Here is a 13,536-nt window from a genome sequence, read left to right on the forward strand (position 1 = left end):
CATCATGACCAGGGGTAGTATTCATTTCTCCTCTCTATCAAATATCATCAACTAATCCAATGCTAAACTCTAACCTCAGGAGATTTCCCAGATGATGGTGTTAGCTGATCTGTTCTTGTTCATGTTCCATCTGTTTACGAGAATAGCTTTGTTCATTGCCTGCATTGTTTTTTGGGCTGCCAGTTGTCTGATGTTGATGCTGGAGATTATTATCTAGAATACACAAGAGAAACACGGCTGCATCTCTTTTTATAAGCTCTGCACATAGAGGTGTTTCTTTTTCTGAGTGTTGTAAGGGCTCTACGCCATACTTTTTCTGTGGCTGAGTACTTTCATCATTGTATATTTCTCTGAATATGTATGATATATGCAAGCCAAAAAGGGGAAATCACAGGCTATAAAGGAAAACTTCACTAGATCGATATTTAAACAAGGGTTGTTTATTAATCTCTTATAGGCATTTGAGTGTACAATTGTGACATGCATTTCCAGTAGGATGAATTTCAATCTATAGTGCATGAAAGTTAATAAATTATTTTAAAACAAATATCAATACTTTCTATGTTATAATAAGAGTCTGACATTTATGACTGCTGTAAATCAAAAATTAAGAACTTAAATGTATCTGCAGTACTTGTCACTGAGGTCATTTGAAACCACCTTAAGTATTGCCACCTACAGCAAAAACATTAACAACTTTAACCCTGACAAAGAAGTTTCTCATTGCATGATTCTTTGGGGATTTCTCAAGCCTCCTTTTTTAGACATTAGATTTCTTGGGATGTGGTCTTTTTTATTATTATTATGATTTCAACCAAATTTTTGTTTTTGTTTTTGTCATTTGCTTTTGTTAATTCCTGGAGACGAACATTAATGTTGAGTGAAATTCTTTATTATCCTTATTTGGGAACAAAAAGTAAAAACTTTAAAGAATAATAAAGCTATTTTTATTTGCTCATTCTCTTGTCTATCCTTTGACGATATGCACTCACTCTTTTATCATTTGCTCTTCAGATGGATCCTGTGCAAAAAGCAGTCATTAATCACACATTTGGAGTATCCATTCCTCCAAAGAAGAAACAAGTTATTTCTTGTAATGTCTGTCAGCTTCGCTTCAACTCGGATGTGAGTATCACCTTTTCATTGCTCTCTGTAGTTTGTCAAATTGAAAGTCTGATTGGTCGGAAGATGTACACCTCCTCGTATTTCCAAACTCTCGAGAAGCCATCCCAGTCATAGCCTACTCATATCAAGGTGCCAGAATTCCAAGGAATTGGTGTTCAGTAATTCAAACAAACAATAGAATTAAATGACTGATTTCCAAAATTAAGAATTTCTCTGTGTCATCAGTCTCATCTATACTGTTTTACACTTAATCTCTTCAATTATATGTACTTGTTAAAAATACTTGGAAAGTAAAAATAATTTTTAAAATTGAAATGGTATGAATATTAAGGGAATCCATGATTATTATTCTTAATTTTGATATGAAGTATCACATTTCACGTGTGTGCTAAATCTTGTGAAATACCTTAGAGTAATTTACTAAATAATTTATATTTTCCTCGAACATGGAAGAATAGGGAAAGCTTCATAAATTATTTTACCTGGTCAACAGAAAAATTCTGTTAAGTAAGATAAAAGCAAAAGGGTAAAAAAATCTATCTTCTTTATGAAAGTAGATTTTAAAATATGTAAATAAAATAGAAAATAAAATAAATGATGGTAGTAATATTATCAGATAAACCCAATTAATAGTGCAAATTAGAATTTGAAGGTTAAATAGTATATGTGGTTTTCCTGAGTTACTCAGCTCCAGAAACTACATGTTACAAGAGTTATGTGTTATATTTTAAAATACCAAAGTAACAAATATCCTTGTAAACATATAGTAAAAAGTGATATTTTGATAACTACAGAGTAAGCATAATAAAAATTATAATCATTGGGAAAAAAGAGTTGTTCATCATGATTTGTGAAATTATACTTAATGCAATTTTAATCCAAAGTCAACTGAATTTTTGTGGTACCCGATAAAATTCCATACTCAGAAATTTGAATGTACCTAAATAAGAAAAATGTGCTGTTAATTCATTTGAAATTATAATATTATTAGGATGTGTCAGTTCTCCCCAAACTGCAGACCCAAAAAGAATCCTGATGAAAATCCCAAAAGGCTTTTTATTTTTAGAAAATTACACACTGCTTCTCCATTATACAAAGTAAAGAAAATCCACAAAGGGTCAGATAGAATTCTTCTGAGTGAAAAAATATTTTTATATTCATTGTTGTGGTGTTCTCGTGACTGTCTTTGTTTTTAAGTCATAGAACTGAACACCCAAAAAGGAATTTTACTATATACCAAGTATACCAAATCCAATCAGGAAAAATTAATGATATGAGCTACAAAATTTACAAATAGAAGACATTTATGGTAGAGATGTGGCTACTAAATACAATAAACAATAATATTTCGACTAGTTGAAGGTATAGGAAGAGATTTTTGCAAGAACAGAGAGGGTATTGAATACTGAAATCGATCCAATATATTTAACAGTTTTGCATACAGATACAAATTTCTATAGTTACACAGAAAACTAACATCTCTGTGCCTTGACAAATATAAAATGAAAATGTCCACTCCTTCATTGACCACTGGAAAATGAATTCCCACCTGAGGCCATGTTCCTCTCCTCGGTACAGCAGTGCCGGATGTTGAAAATGTCTCACAGGACAAGAAAAACAGACCTGAGTTGAAATTTTAAAATCTTGTAAAAGATGCTGAATTTCATGAACTCCGTGAGTAAGGAGTTAGAGAACTATTTGATACAAAGCCATTCACAAAAGAACTTGCCTGTTAGAAGTTAATTTAAGAGAGAAGTAAAAGGCTGATGACACAGTTTGCCTCCTCGGCACAAAGGTTTTGAATATCAAGTCACTAACAGAAGTCTTGGAGAGATTTTTATTTATTTGAATTAAAAAAATATCTATTTCCATGGTTCAAAGATCTTAGTAAATTTATTTTTGAAATTTGTATTACATTAAGCTTATTGATACATTTACATAAACTTTGCTTCTGTTTTTTCCTTCTATCTCATATTTTTCCTCCCCCATTTCCCTTTCCTTTTGGATCTTTTCTCCTATTTTACATTGTCTATTATACATGCTCATCCTCATTTACTCTTACAGTATCTCACACCAGAGAAACTATTGAGTATTTACACACATGTGTCCTATTTATTTCACTTAAGAATATGGCCTCAATGTGAATCCATTTAGCTATAAATACCTCTAGTTTATTATTCTTTATGGCTGAGTAGTACTCCATTTTGTATTTTAAAAAATCTTTATCCAGTCACCAGTTAAAGGGCATTTGGACTGTTTCCAAGATTTAGCTATTAGAATAGCAGTGAACGCCTGCACTAGGAAAATTAAGCACACTCAAATAAACAACCAAATGCTAGCCTCAAGCTACTAGAAAAAGAAGAGCAAGACAAACCCAAAGCTCATACAGGAAAGTGTAAAGATCAGAGCAGAAATCAATGCAATCAATGGAGACTAAGAGAACAATAAAAAAAAAATCAATCAATTGAAGAGTTGGTTCTTCAAAAGAGTAAATAAAATTGACAAACCCTTAGCCAACCTTATCAAAAAAGGAAAGAAAAGGCCCAAATCCATGCAATTAGGAATGAAAATGGTGATGTTACAACTGATCCAGCAGAAATCCAAAGGATCATCAGTACCTACTTTGAGAATTTGTACTGCAATAAGATGGAAAACATAGAAGAAATGGACAGATTCTTAGATACATATGAATTACCAAAGTTGAACCAAGAAGATATAAAAGTTCTAAACAATCCAGTATCAATCAATGAAATTGAAAACATATTCAAAAACTTACCAGCAAAGAAAAGCCCAGGCCCTGATATCTTCACTGCTGAATTCTGTAAGATTTAGGCAAGCCCTAACACCACTACTTCTCAAACTCTTTAATGAAACTGAAAGATCTTAGAAAATTTAAAAGTACATTGAAAAAAGTCTGGCTCTGTCCTCTTCCGTGTCTTCCTAACCTCTTTGTAATTTCATATTTGTAACCACTTTCATATTTTCTACAATTCCTTCCAGGCATTTTGCAAATGTAATTAAATGTGAATACATATTCCTCCCTTTTCTACGTATAATGTAACAAATTGTGTACATGTTTCACTATCTTCTATTCTTATGTAACAACATATTTCAGGAATTTACTCCACCGGAAGACAAAGACCTCTTTTTGTTTGCTTGCCTTCCTTTCCTCTCATCTTTCTTTCTTCCTTCCTTCATGTTTTTCCTCTTTCTCCCCCTACCCCCCGCTCTTTCTTTTTAAATATGATGGGCAAAGATGACCATGTCCCACACTCTGGAACCTGTTGATATGTTACCTTACACAGCAAAGGGGAATTAAAGTAACAGATGGAATTAACAGTGCTGATCAGCTACCCTTAGAGTAAAAAGATTGTCTTGGTTATCCTGAGGGCCCAATGTAATCCCAAGGCCACTTCAGATAGAAGACAGGAAAAGAGGCAGGCAGAGTTATGCAAGACAAGAAGGACTCAACTGGATATTGTTGGCTTTGAAGGTAAAAGAAGGGGATAAGGGTAAAGAATGTGGGCAGCATTTAAAATCTAGAAAATTGATTTTTCCCTAGAGTGTTCAGTCCTGCCAACACCCTAATTTTAGCTCAGTGAGACCCACATCAGACTTCTGATCTCCAGAACTATGAGATAATAAATTTGTGTTGTTTTGTTTATGATGATTTGCTATGAAAGCAATAGAAAAAACTAACATAATAGTTTATTTACTTAGTCCGTTATAGACTGACACTTAAGTTCTTTCCCATCTTCTTGTATTTTATAGATTTTCAGTTAATAAATTACATCCTTTAAATCCACGACTTTTCTTTAATGTTCATATAATTTTATTCATTTTTAAGCATATATTGTGTTCTACCTGTATGACAAACACTATATTATATTAATTTCCAAAATCCAGTATCAACTTTTACAGTATGAATGAGAACATCTGTGATTTGTCCTGACATAGAACCCCAAGAACATGTTGCAGGCCTCCTACTGTGTATTTTTATTATTCCAAAAAGAAGCAACACAATATGGAACAGTTCTTGAGCTGATATGGAGTTCTTGAACATGGATTTCAATCCTAATTCCGAGTCTGGTCAATCACTTCACCACTTTTGACCTCAGTTTCCTTTTCTGTAATCTGACCTAAAATGGATGTGTATTTTGGGAAGACTGTACCAGCTCTATGATTAAAAATATTTTCCATTGTATCCAGCCTGGGATGATTTCCACTGTTAGGAGGATAGGACATAAATACTTTTATCTTACCGATAGAACAACTAAGACCAAGAAAGAAAGACTGTGAATTCTATTTTTAATTTTTGTTAAGGATTAAGAAGAAGTATGAAAATTTTCATTCTGTGCTTCAGAATTGTTCTGAGAGTAGGTTCAGTTTTTATTTGAGCTGCATTCCATGTCAGCCATTTTTTTGTGTACACTAATAGGGGTGTGGACAAATATACTCACATAAGCATGTGACCACCGGATTCCTTATTGCTACTCAGAAACTCCATTGATGATAAAGAGAGGGATTAGATGTCTGAGTCATGCCTAGATTCTGGACAGTAAAGCCACAAAGTCTTGATGGCAGATTCACAAATGTGACTTATACACGTTCTTGGTGTTTAGTCATGGTTCTATAATCTGCATAACTGAGCTCTGAAACTGAGCAATTTTTATTGGGGAAAAGCTTTATTATTTTATAATTACCCTATTTACATTTTAATGTAAGAATTAAGAAGATGCTCATCCTTATTTTCTTTAATAACATTTCTAAATCAGCCTGAGACTGAATTGGCTTCACAATTCAGTGTAGGAAATATGTTTATTGAAAAATCTGGAAGGCAAATTTGCACAGTAAATAGACTGCATTCTCCAGTTCTCCATTTCCCATATAAAATGTACCAGGGTAGGCCTCTTGCATTAAAATTCAATGTGACCTAGTTTAAGTGTTCCTAGCCTCTTTCCAGCTTTTATCATCTCAGTAGAACTCCACTGTTGGAAAGCAAAAGGCTACAGCTTTATTTACACAATGCAGTGTTATGTAAATGAGCAAGTATTAATCATAAACATTTCCCAGATGAACCTTTACAAATTAACACCATTAACTTTGCCAGGGGGCAGGCACTGTAGTCCAGGAATAATATGCTTTCCAATGGGGAGTCCCAGGCCTTGCACAATTGTGTGCATATTCTAATCCCTGGTTTCTTCCTGGTGGCCTTCTTTTTTGCCTACCATGGTGTAAGCAGAATGAGACTGTCCTCAGTTTGAGTACACCTTTATTCTCCAATGATCATACACTGTAATTGTAGCATGGTCATAATTTGATAAGCCTAAATCTGAATCTTTACCTTTTAGCTGGAAAATGCCGTTTCCAGAGTTAAGCCTTGCCAGGAAAATGAGTTAACACACACTTCAAAAAAAATTGGAGGCTAACATTTCTCTCTTTTTGGCTAGATTGAAAGTTGGCAGAGGGCAAATAATTTCTAATTTACATATTAATTTCAAATTTCTGGAGAACTGTAGCAGGAGGATGGAAGAAATTTAAACAAATTTTTACATAAGATCAAGGCGACTTGATTTTCTTGAATGTTTAAAACAATGACATTGTTATTATAATTATTATTATCTCAGAACACTATTCTTTTTTTTTTGTACCAAGGATCAAACTCGGGTCTTTGTGGTTGCAAGGCAGGCAGCAGAACCACTGAGCTAAATCCCCAACCCAGAACACAATTCTTTGTAAATATCCCAAATATGTAACAGGGTCTTTTATGCTCTGTAGGCAAATTGAAATGAGAACATAACCTTTTAAATCAAGTTTTATATAGTCTAATTCAAGAATTAACCCTGAAACTTTGTAATTCAGCATGAATACCACAACTGACTAACACTGAGATGACGTCCCTAAGTACTCATGCCATGGGATTTCACTACTCGTGTGGAACTAGCCCATCTGATTTCTTAAATTTACAGTGTTGCTTTTTGAGGAGCATCAGTAATCTTTGAATCACATTATAGCTCTTTTCTTTATTTTATCTTATCTTGTAGTACTTCTGATCCGGGCGGGGATGATATATTGGAAATAGGGATAACTTCCAACCTTCTATAAGTCTGATTTGCCGAGTTCAATGCTCCCGAAAATCGAAGAATGAATTCTAAGGAACTTTGGAGGTTAGAAGTGGGAAATATTTATTGATGGAAAGATAGCTTCTGTCTAAGAGAGACAGAGGAGGACCCAGAAAGTGTGTTGCCTGTGAGCCCACTTCTTAAAGAAATTTTAGAGAGCCAAAGCACGAGGTGGGTAAAAAATCATGAGGTGGGCATAAGGTGGAACATAACTATGGTCAACCAATAAGATTACAAGTATAGTTGCTTCGGTAATATTGATCCAAAGGGGGAAGCAAGTCACTTATTAAGTGTACAAGGAATGAACAAGGACTTTTCCTAGAAGGGATGAATCAGGGACCTTTCCTGGAAAGGGTGGGTCAGGAGGTCTTGGTCCCCCACCCAAGGTGATTGGTACCTATTTAGAAGATCACTCATTATTGTTCATCCATTAAGGAATTTCGTAGGTGTAGTCATTCCGAATATCTTTATCTTGGGCCTGGCCTTCAACGAATGCACCTCCAGCCGCACTTGTAATGTGTTCTTATCTTCTGCACTGACTTCTTCGAGGGCTTGGCCATGTCTATAATATTTCTAAATAACTTAGCTGTCTATAATATTTCTGGGTTTGTGATTTTTGTTAATACTGTTCTTTGTTTGGATTTGGGGGTTTCCATTATGCAAAATCTCCACCTCTCACTTTAGCCTTCTTCTTGCTGTGTTTTACTTTCTGATGTCTGAAGACAAGAGCAAATGACCTCATGCCATTTCACGGATTTATATCAGCATGATTAAGTACATAGGGTTTGCTTAAAAGTTAAAATGGTATGGTCACCAACTACTTGTGTGAACATTTCTATGGTGACCTTCCTCTCCGATTCTTTACTATATATCTTTCTGAAATTACAGAAAGTCTAGTCATTCACCCTAAATTACCATATCATAGGAGCTACTATAACAGTTGCAGCCTGTGTGCCACTGATACTTCTGCGGTGCTACCTAGCTCTGCATTTTTGTCTTTGTCCTCTTATCAGCTTTCTTCTGGATATGGTCATTTATGTTATGTTTTCCTGTCTATCTCTATTTTTGTTTTGTTTTGGGTTAATTTATTTTGTTTCCACTTCCTCATTTCTTCTGCAGTTAATATACTACAATACAAACTCTCCTCTGTCTTCATAAATAAACTGCACCCACCTACCATCTGTCACCTATGAGGCCATTGTGCTCTCTGCTGGAGGCCCTGGCATTCTCCATCAGCCAGCATAGACCTTAGCAGTCATGAGATTAGGGGGAAAGCTACAACTTTGGGTCCCACACCAAGTCCCTTATCCCTGCTGGTGGCTGATCCTCCATCTCCTTTGGCCATGAGGCCCAAATCTACCTCTCCCCCAGCTGCTGTGAGGCAGGAAGTCCCCACAGCAGCTGTGGTTATCTGAAAAGCCAGCACGGCCGAGAAACAAGAACCCTGTTAGATGCTGACCTTGAAGGTGTCCTTTGCAGCAAGAACAGAAGAGGCACCTGCTTGGGTTTTCTGAAGGATCAAGCTTTTATTTGTCACTGTGTAACATTCTTCTAAGCAAGATATTGCAATTTGACTTGCTCAGGCTTGCTTTTAGCTCTAGAGAAAACTATCAGTTTCCCCTCCCTTGTGCTCTCTCCTAAACAACTACATGCCTCCTTAGTTCTTTATTCAAACTACTTTTTCCCTCCCTGCAATTCCCTTTCCCCTCTTCTTCCTATTTCTGTGGCATAAAAGTAGAACAAATATATCATCTTCCCTTTCTTGAATGTTTGTTATGTCCTTATTAAATTTCCTTTTCTTTAGCTTCATAACTGGATTCATTACTTTATTATTTACAAGTACTTCACTTGAAAAGGCCCCTCGGAGGTTAATTTTTAAAAAATACTACTAAACATGTTATTCAGAACTCTAGCCAGCATAGTATTTTTTATTAATTTACCTTTTACTTCCGGAATTTTCAGGTGCATTTGACGATAATTTACCCTAACTGATATGTCAAGGAAAACATCATTCATCTTCTAACATTTGACCTTCTCTACAAGGAAGGGTCTCGGTCTTGTCTATCCAACAAATATCTATACCTATACCTGTTAAAGCTACAGATTAACTGTTCCCTCCCTCATACATCCATATACAACCTCTGGTAGTCACCCACCCTCTATTTCTCTAGAAGCCTTCAGAGTAGATAGCAACTCTTCTATAGTTATATTTATGTACTTACATATAAAGTGTATACAGTTGGCCATCTGTGTCTGGGTTCCACATTCAACTACCCTGAATTGAAAATGTTTGGGGAAAAATTGTCTGTACTGAATATAGACAGTCTTTTTTTCTTGTCATTATACCCCAAACAATATAGTGTGACACCTATTTACATGACATTTACCTTGTATTTGGCATTATAAATACTCTAGAGATATTTTAAGGAACGGGGGAAAATACACATACTTTCATGCAAATACTATGTCATATTATTTAAAGAACTTAAATATCCATGGATTTGATATCCAAGGGGAGATGTCCTGGAACCTATCCCTAATAGCTATCAAGAGATGACTATATATAATTATGTATAAGGTATGTGTGTGTGTGTGTGTGTGTGTGTGTGTGTTCAAGGGTACTATGGCCTGTTAAGTTTCATCTATATTGATATGGCCTGATATTCAGAAATAAAATGAGCCAGGGAAGATGTTCTTCACTGAAAATTAAGTTTGTAATCAGAGGATGTGGAAAAGCTCACACTTAAATTGCACTCTGCAGCAGATGATTAAATAAAGAGATAGCACAATGATAATCACATTGTTGGGTTGGGAACTAAGAAGCTGTTTGTAAAGTTTATATCTGCTCTTAAGCATTATGAATTACTAAATAAATTAATAATATTATAAGCTTGAAAAACCAACTGAATCTGTCAAGAAAAGAGATACAGTACTGAAAATAGAAGAAATCAATAGTATCAAGTGGAAATCTAGAGAATGATAGCCAGCTTTGTCAAACATTTTACATTTTTCCCATAAATAAGACTATTTATATTGATTCGTAGGTTTGGAGGGTAGTGAAGCAGATAGGAGGTAATTAAAAGCATAAATCTGCAGAGCATGGGAAGGTAATTCTCTGTTTTTCAGACAGAACTGACAAAATGATGAACATTTTTTGCTTCAACATGACAGAAATACAGCCCAACTACATGGAGCAGGGGCACACGGTGCTGGAAGCTTTGTGCAATAGCTGCTGTTTAACAGACTCTTAAGGTTTAGCCAGCTTTTTTTTAAGCGAGTAAAAGTTACTTAAAGATCTTTTAAAACTTGCCTCCACAGTTGCACTATAAAATTACAAAAAATGTTCCAGTCTTTCTCAGCATTCCCTGCTGATCCTAAATTCACCACTGAGACAAGGGAAGACTAGGTGAAAAGTGAAATTTTTAAAAAGGAAAGATTAAAGCTTACAAAGACACAGCAAATACTATTTTAACTAAAGGGGAAATTATGCAACTTGTATAATTCAGTATTTTTCTGACTTTTTTTTATAAACACATACATACCTCACATGACATGTCACTTTAGCTCTTTATAGATATTCAGTAATATTCAAAGCTGGATTATCTGCTTAATGTGATGCTATTACAGAATGCAAATATGACTGTCACAATGAAACTACCAACACCCACCCCCACTGATCAGAATATATTCACAACTGAAAACCAGTGATCATCTACAACTTTTCATCAATCCTGCAAGCTTTGGCACATTTCTTTTAAGTAATTAGTTTTCTAATGAACATTAATAATACCTTTTTAAAAAAAATACTATGGATGTTCTTCTTTTCCTGTGTAAAATTGTTGTATCTCTTTTAGTGAAACATTTAAAATGATTTGGAAGGATCTTCGTGCCACTGAGTAGTTAACATTTTTCATCTAAAAGTTTTCTTGCCACTTGGTAGTTGGGAAAAGTCTGAGTGCTCATGTGTCTTCCTTCTTTATTTGGTTTGGATTTCTCTAATTCAGATTTGTTGCATAATCCTTAACTCCAAAATAATGTCTCATTTGATTTTTTGTGGCTTGAGATTTTCAGCTACAAATGTATTCAACGTGTAGTTAAGAACAGGTAGAATTTTTAGGCTAAACATCTATGGGCTTCTACAATGTTAGTAGCTGGTTTATATTCGTGCTTTATTTAGGACGTGCTCAGTTTCTGTATACTTCAGTACAGAATTAGCTAAAATTTTCACAACCTTTTCAACAAGAAAAAGAAAGTAGTATTTATGTAAGACAAAAACAAGGAAGAAGGCAGACGGAACAAAGAATAAGCTTGTCTACCCCACTGCTTTAAGTGGCTAATTTCATGCAGTGAACATTGTGCAGAAGTGGTACCTTTTAACTACTTTCACCTCTCAAGCATCTCCTTGAATAAAGTGACAACATTCCGCCCGGGAGGGAATTTGAAATATGGTAGCTGAGCATAAAGAGCAATTCTTCAGGAAAGCGAATGGCTGGAAGGAACCCTGTGATGCAGGGCGTGGCGCGTGGATGGGAGGGACAGGACTACATCTTGGGAAGGATGATTGTAGCAGCTTCTAAAATTTCAAAGTGGTACAAGTGCTTAGTGAACAGTTCTTCAAGGAGAGTAGAGAAACGGGGAATTTGGCCATAAACAGGAAAATACATTTAAAAAAATACTTTCAGCTGGGAAAAACAAAACTAATGTACTTAGAAGCTGCCGAACCGTGTGATTTAAACCATAGAGTACTTTAAATCTAGGAAAGGAGCGATCATGTGGACTGGGAAAATCCCGGGTGAAAGCCAGCTTGGCTGCTCCTCGTCTGCCCCGCCGCACACTGACTTCCTCACAAGGATCATTTCTGAGTTTGCACAAGGGTTCCTGGAAGAGATACAGCCAAGAAGGCCTTGAGAGACAATCAGTATTTGAGGGAAAGAGAGAGAAAAATTATAAAATTCTAGAGCTCAAGCAGACAGGGCTTGCTAAGGACGTGGTCCATTGATAGCACATGGAATTCAAAACCGCCCCACACTTTGGTGTCTGCACACCATGATCCCTCAGGAGTCCCTCTTCCCTTCGCATGGAGTGATTGTTCTACAGCTTCCGTTGTGGACGTGCTCCAGAATTTAATCAGTGCTAGTTACTAGAATTTCAAAGCCTTTAAAAGAGAAAACAAACTTCAAACTTGAACTTTTTTTTTTCATTTTAGTTGTATGTTCCAGAGCACATGGCAAGTAATATTGTGTTCATGACTTAGAAAACAAGGACTCTGCCAAATCCATCACACCTATAAGGTTCTAACTTTCTGGGGCTGAAAATATAATTCAACTCCTGAATTTGTATTTGTATTTCCTTCAGATTAAAACATGTTCTAATAAATAATGGCTGTATTGTTTTCCAGAGGTATACCTAATATATCTGACACCCATCTCAGATCATTTCCAACATCTTCCTCAACAGGACAAAGGCATCTTCATGAATAATTACATAAAAAATAAGAGCCAGAAAAGAAACTCAGGAATTTTCAACATAATACTACGTGTAATATAACAAAAAGGGGGGAGTAAATGATTAATATTTTTAATGACATTAACATCTCTAAATGAGAAAAAACCTACATACCAGTAATGAGTAATGATATCATAGAATCAAATAAGTAGATTTCAGTAAAATCAAAATTACACATAATACAGTTTAGCTCCTTATTAAATCACCATTGATGTAATTCTTTGGTTTTTTGGTTTTAAAGCACATTATAACTTTAAAAGAAATAAATTTTCATTTTAATATTAGACAAAATCAGTAAAATATTTCATGTGTACTAAAATTGATATTTACCAAAAAACACAATACACCCCACAGCTAGCACTGTCTCATTCTTAGATTTAAAAAACGAAATTTCCCAGTGGACATGTGAAAAAGGAAATTAAGATATCTCAGAATTTATTTCTTAATCTTTAAAATGACTATTATGTTTTTCTTTCAGATTAACTACTGTAAGTCCAGAATAGGAGTGACAAAAGTTGGCAAATGACCTTTAGCAATTTCTGACAATTAAGAATTTATTCTTAAAATGAATAGTGTAATGGAGTCACTAGAAATTGGGGATTCAGTTATCCAAGTACAAGTTGTCTATTTAACTTCCACAGTTAATTAAGACATAAGTAATGAAAATTTGCTCATTTTAAGTATATGTATTTTAAAGTGTATATATATATGCACATAATGATATATATGTATATATTATGTGTATATGTATATATACATATAATATATATAATACACATATACA

General features: G+C 34.8%; 1 protein-coding gene across 5 annotated transcripts in view; it reads left to right on the forward strand.

The window, feature by feature from the left end:
- Positions 1-13,536, forward strand: part of Znf385b (zinc finger protein 385B) — a 299,896-nt gene that overhangs the window by 233,033 nt on the left and 53,327 nt on the right. For all 5 annotated transcript variants that reach the window (XM_033756310.1, XM_033756309.1, XM_010636790.2 and 2 more), the window contains one exon: positions 1,015-1,125. In XM_033756310.1, the coding sequence (XP_033612201.1) occupies positions 1,015-1,125 (111 nt within the window). The remainder of the gene's footprint in view (positions 1-1,014; positions 1,126-13,536) is intronic.

This window comes from Fukomys damarensis, unplaced genomic scaffold (assembly GCF_012274545.1).
Source record: "Fukomys damarensis isolate Sample0158 unplaced genomic scaffold, DMR_v1.0_HiC HiC_scaffold_26, whole genome shotgun sequence".
NCBI classification, from domain to species: Eukaryota; Metazoa; Chordata; class Mammalia; order Rodentia; family Bathyergidae; genus Fukomys; species Fukomys damarensis.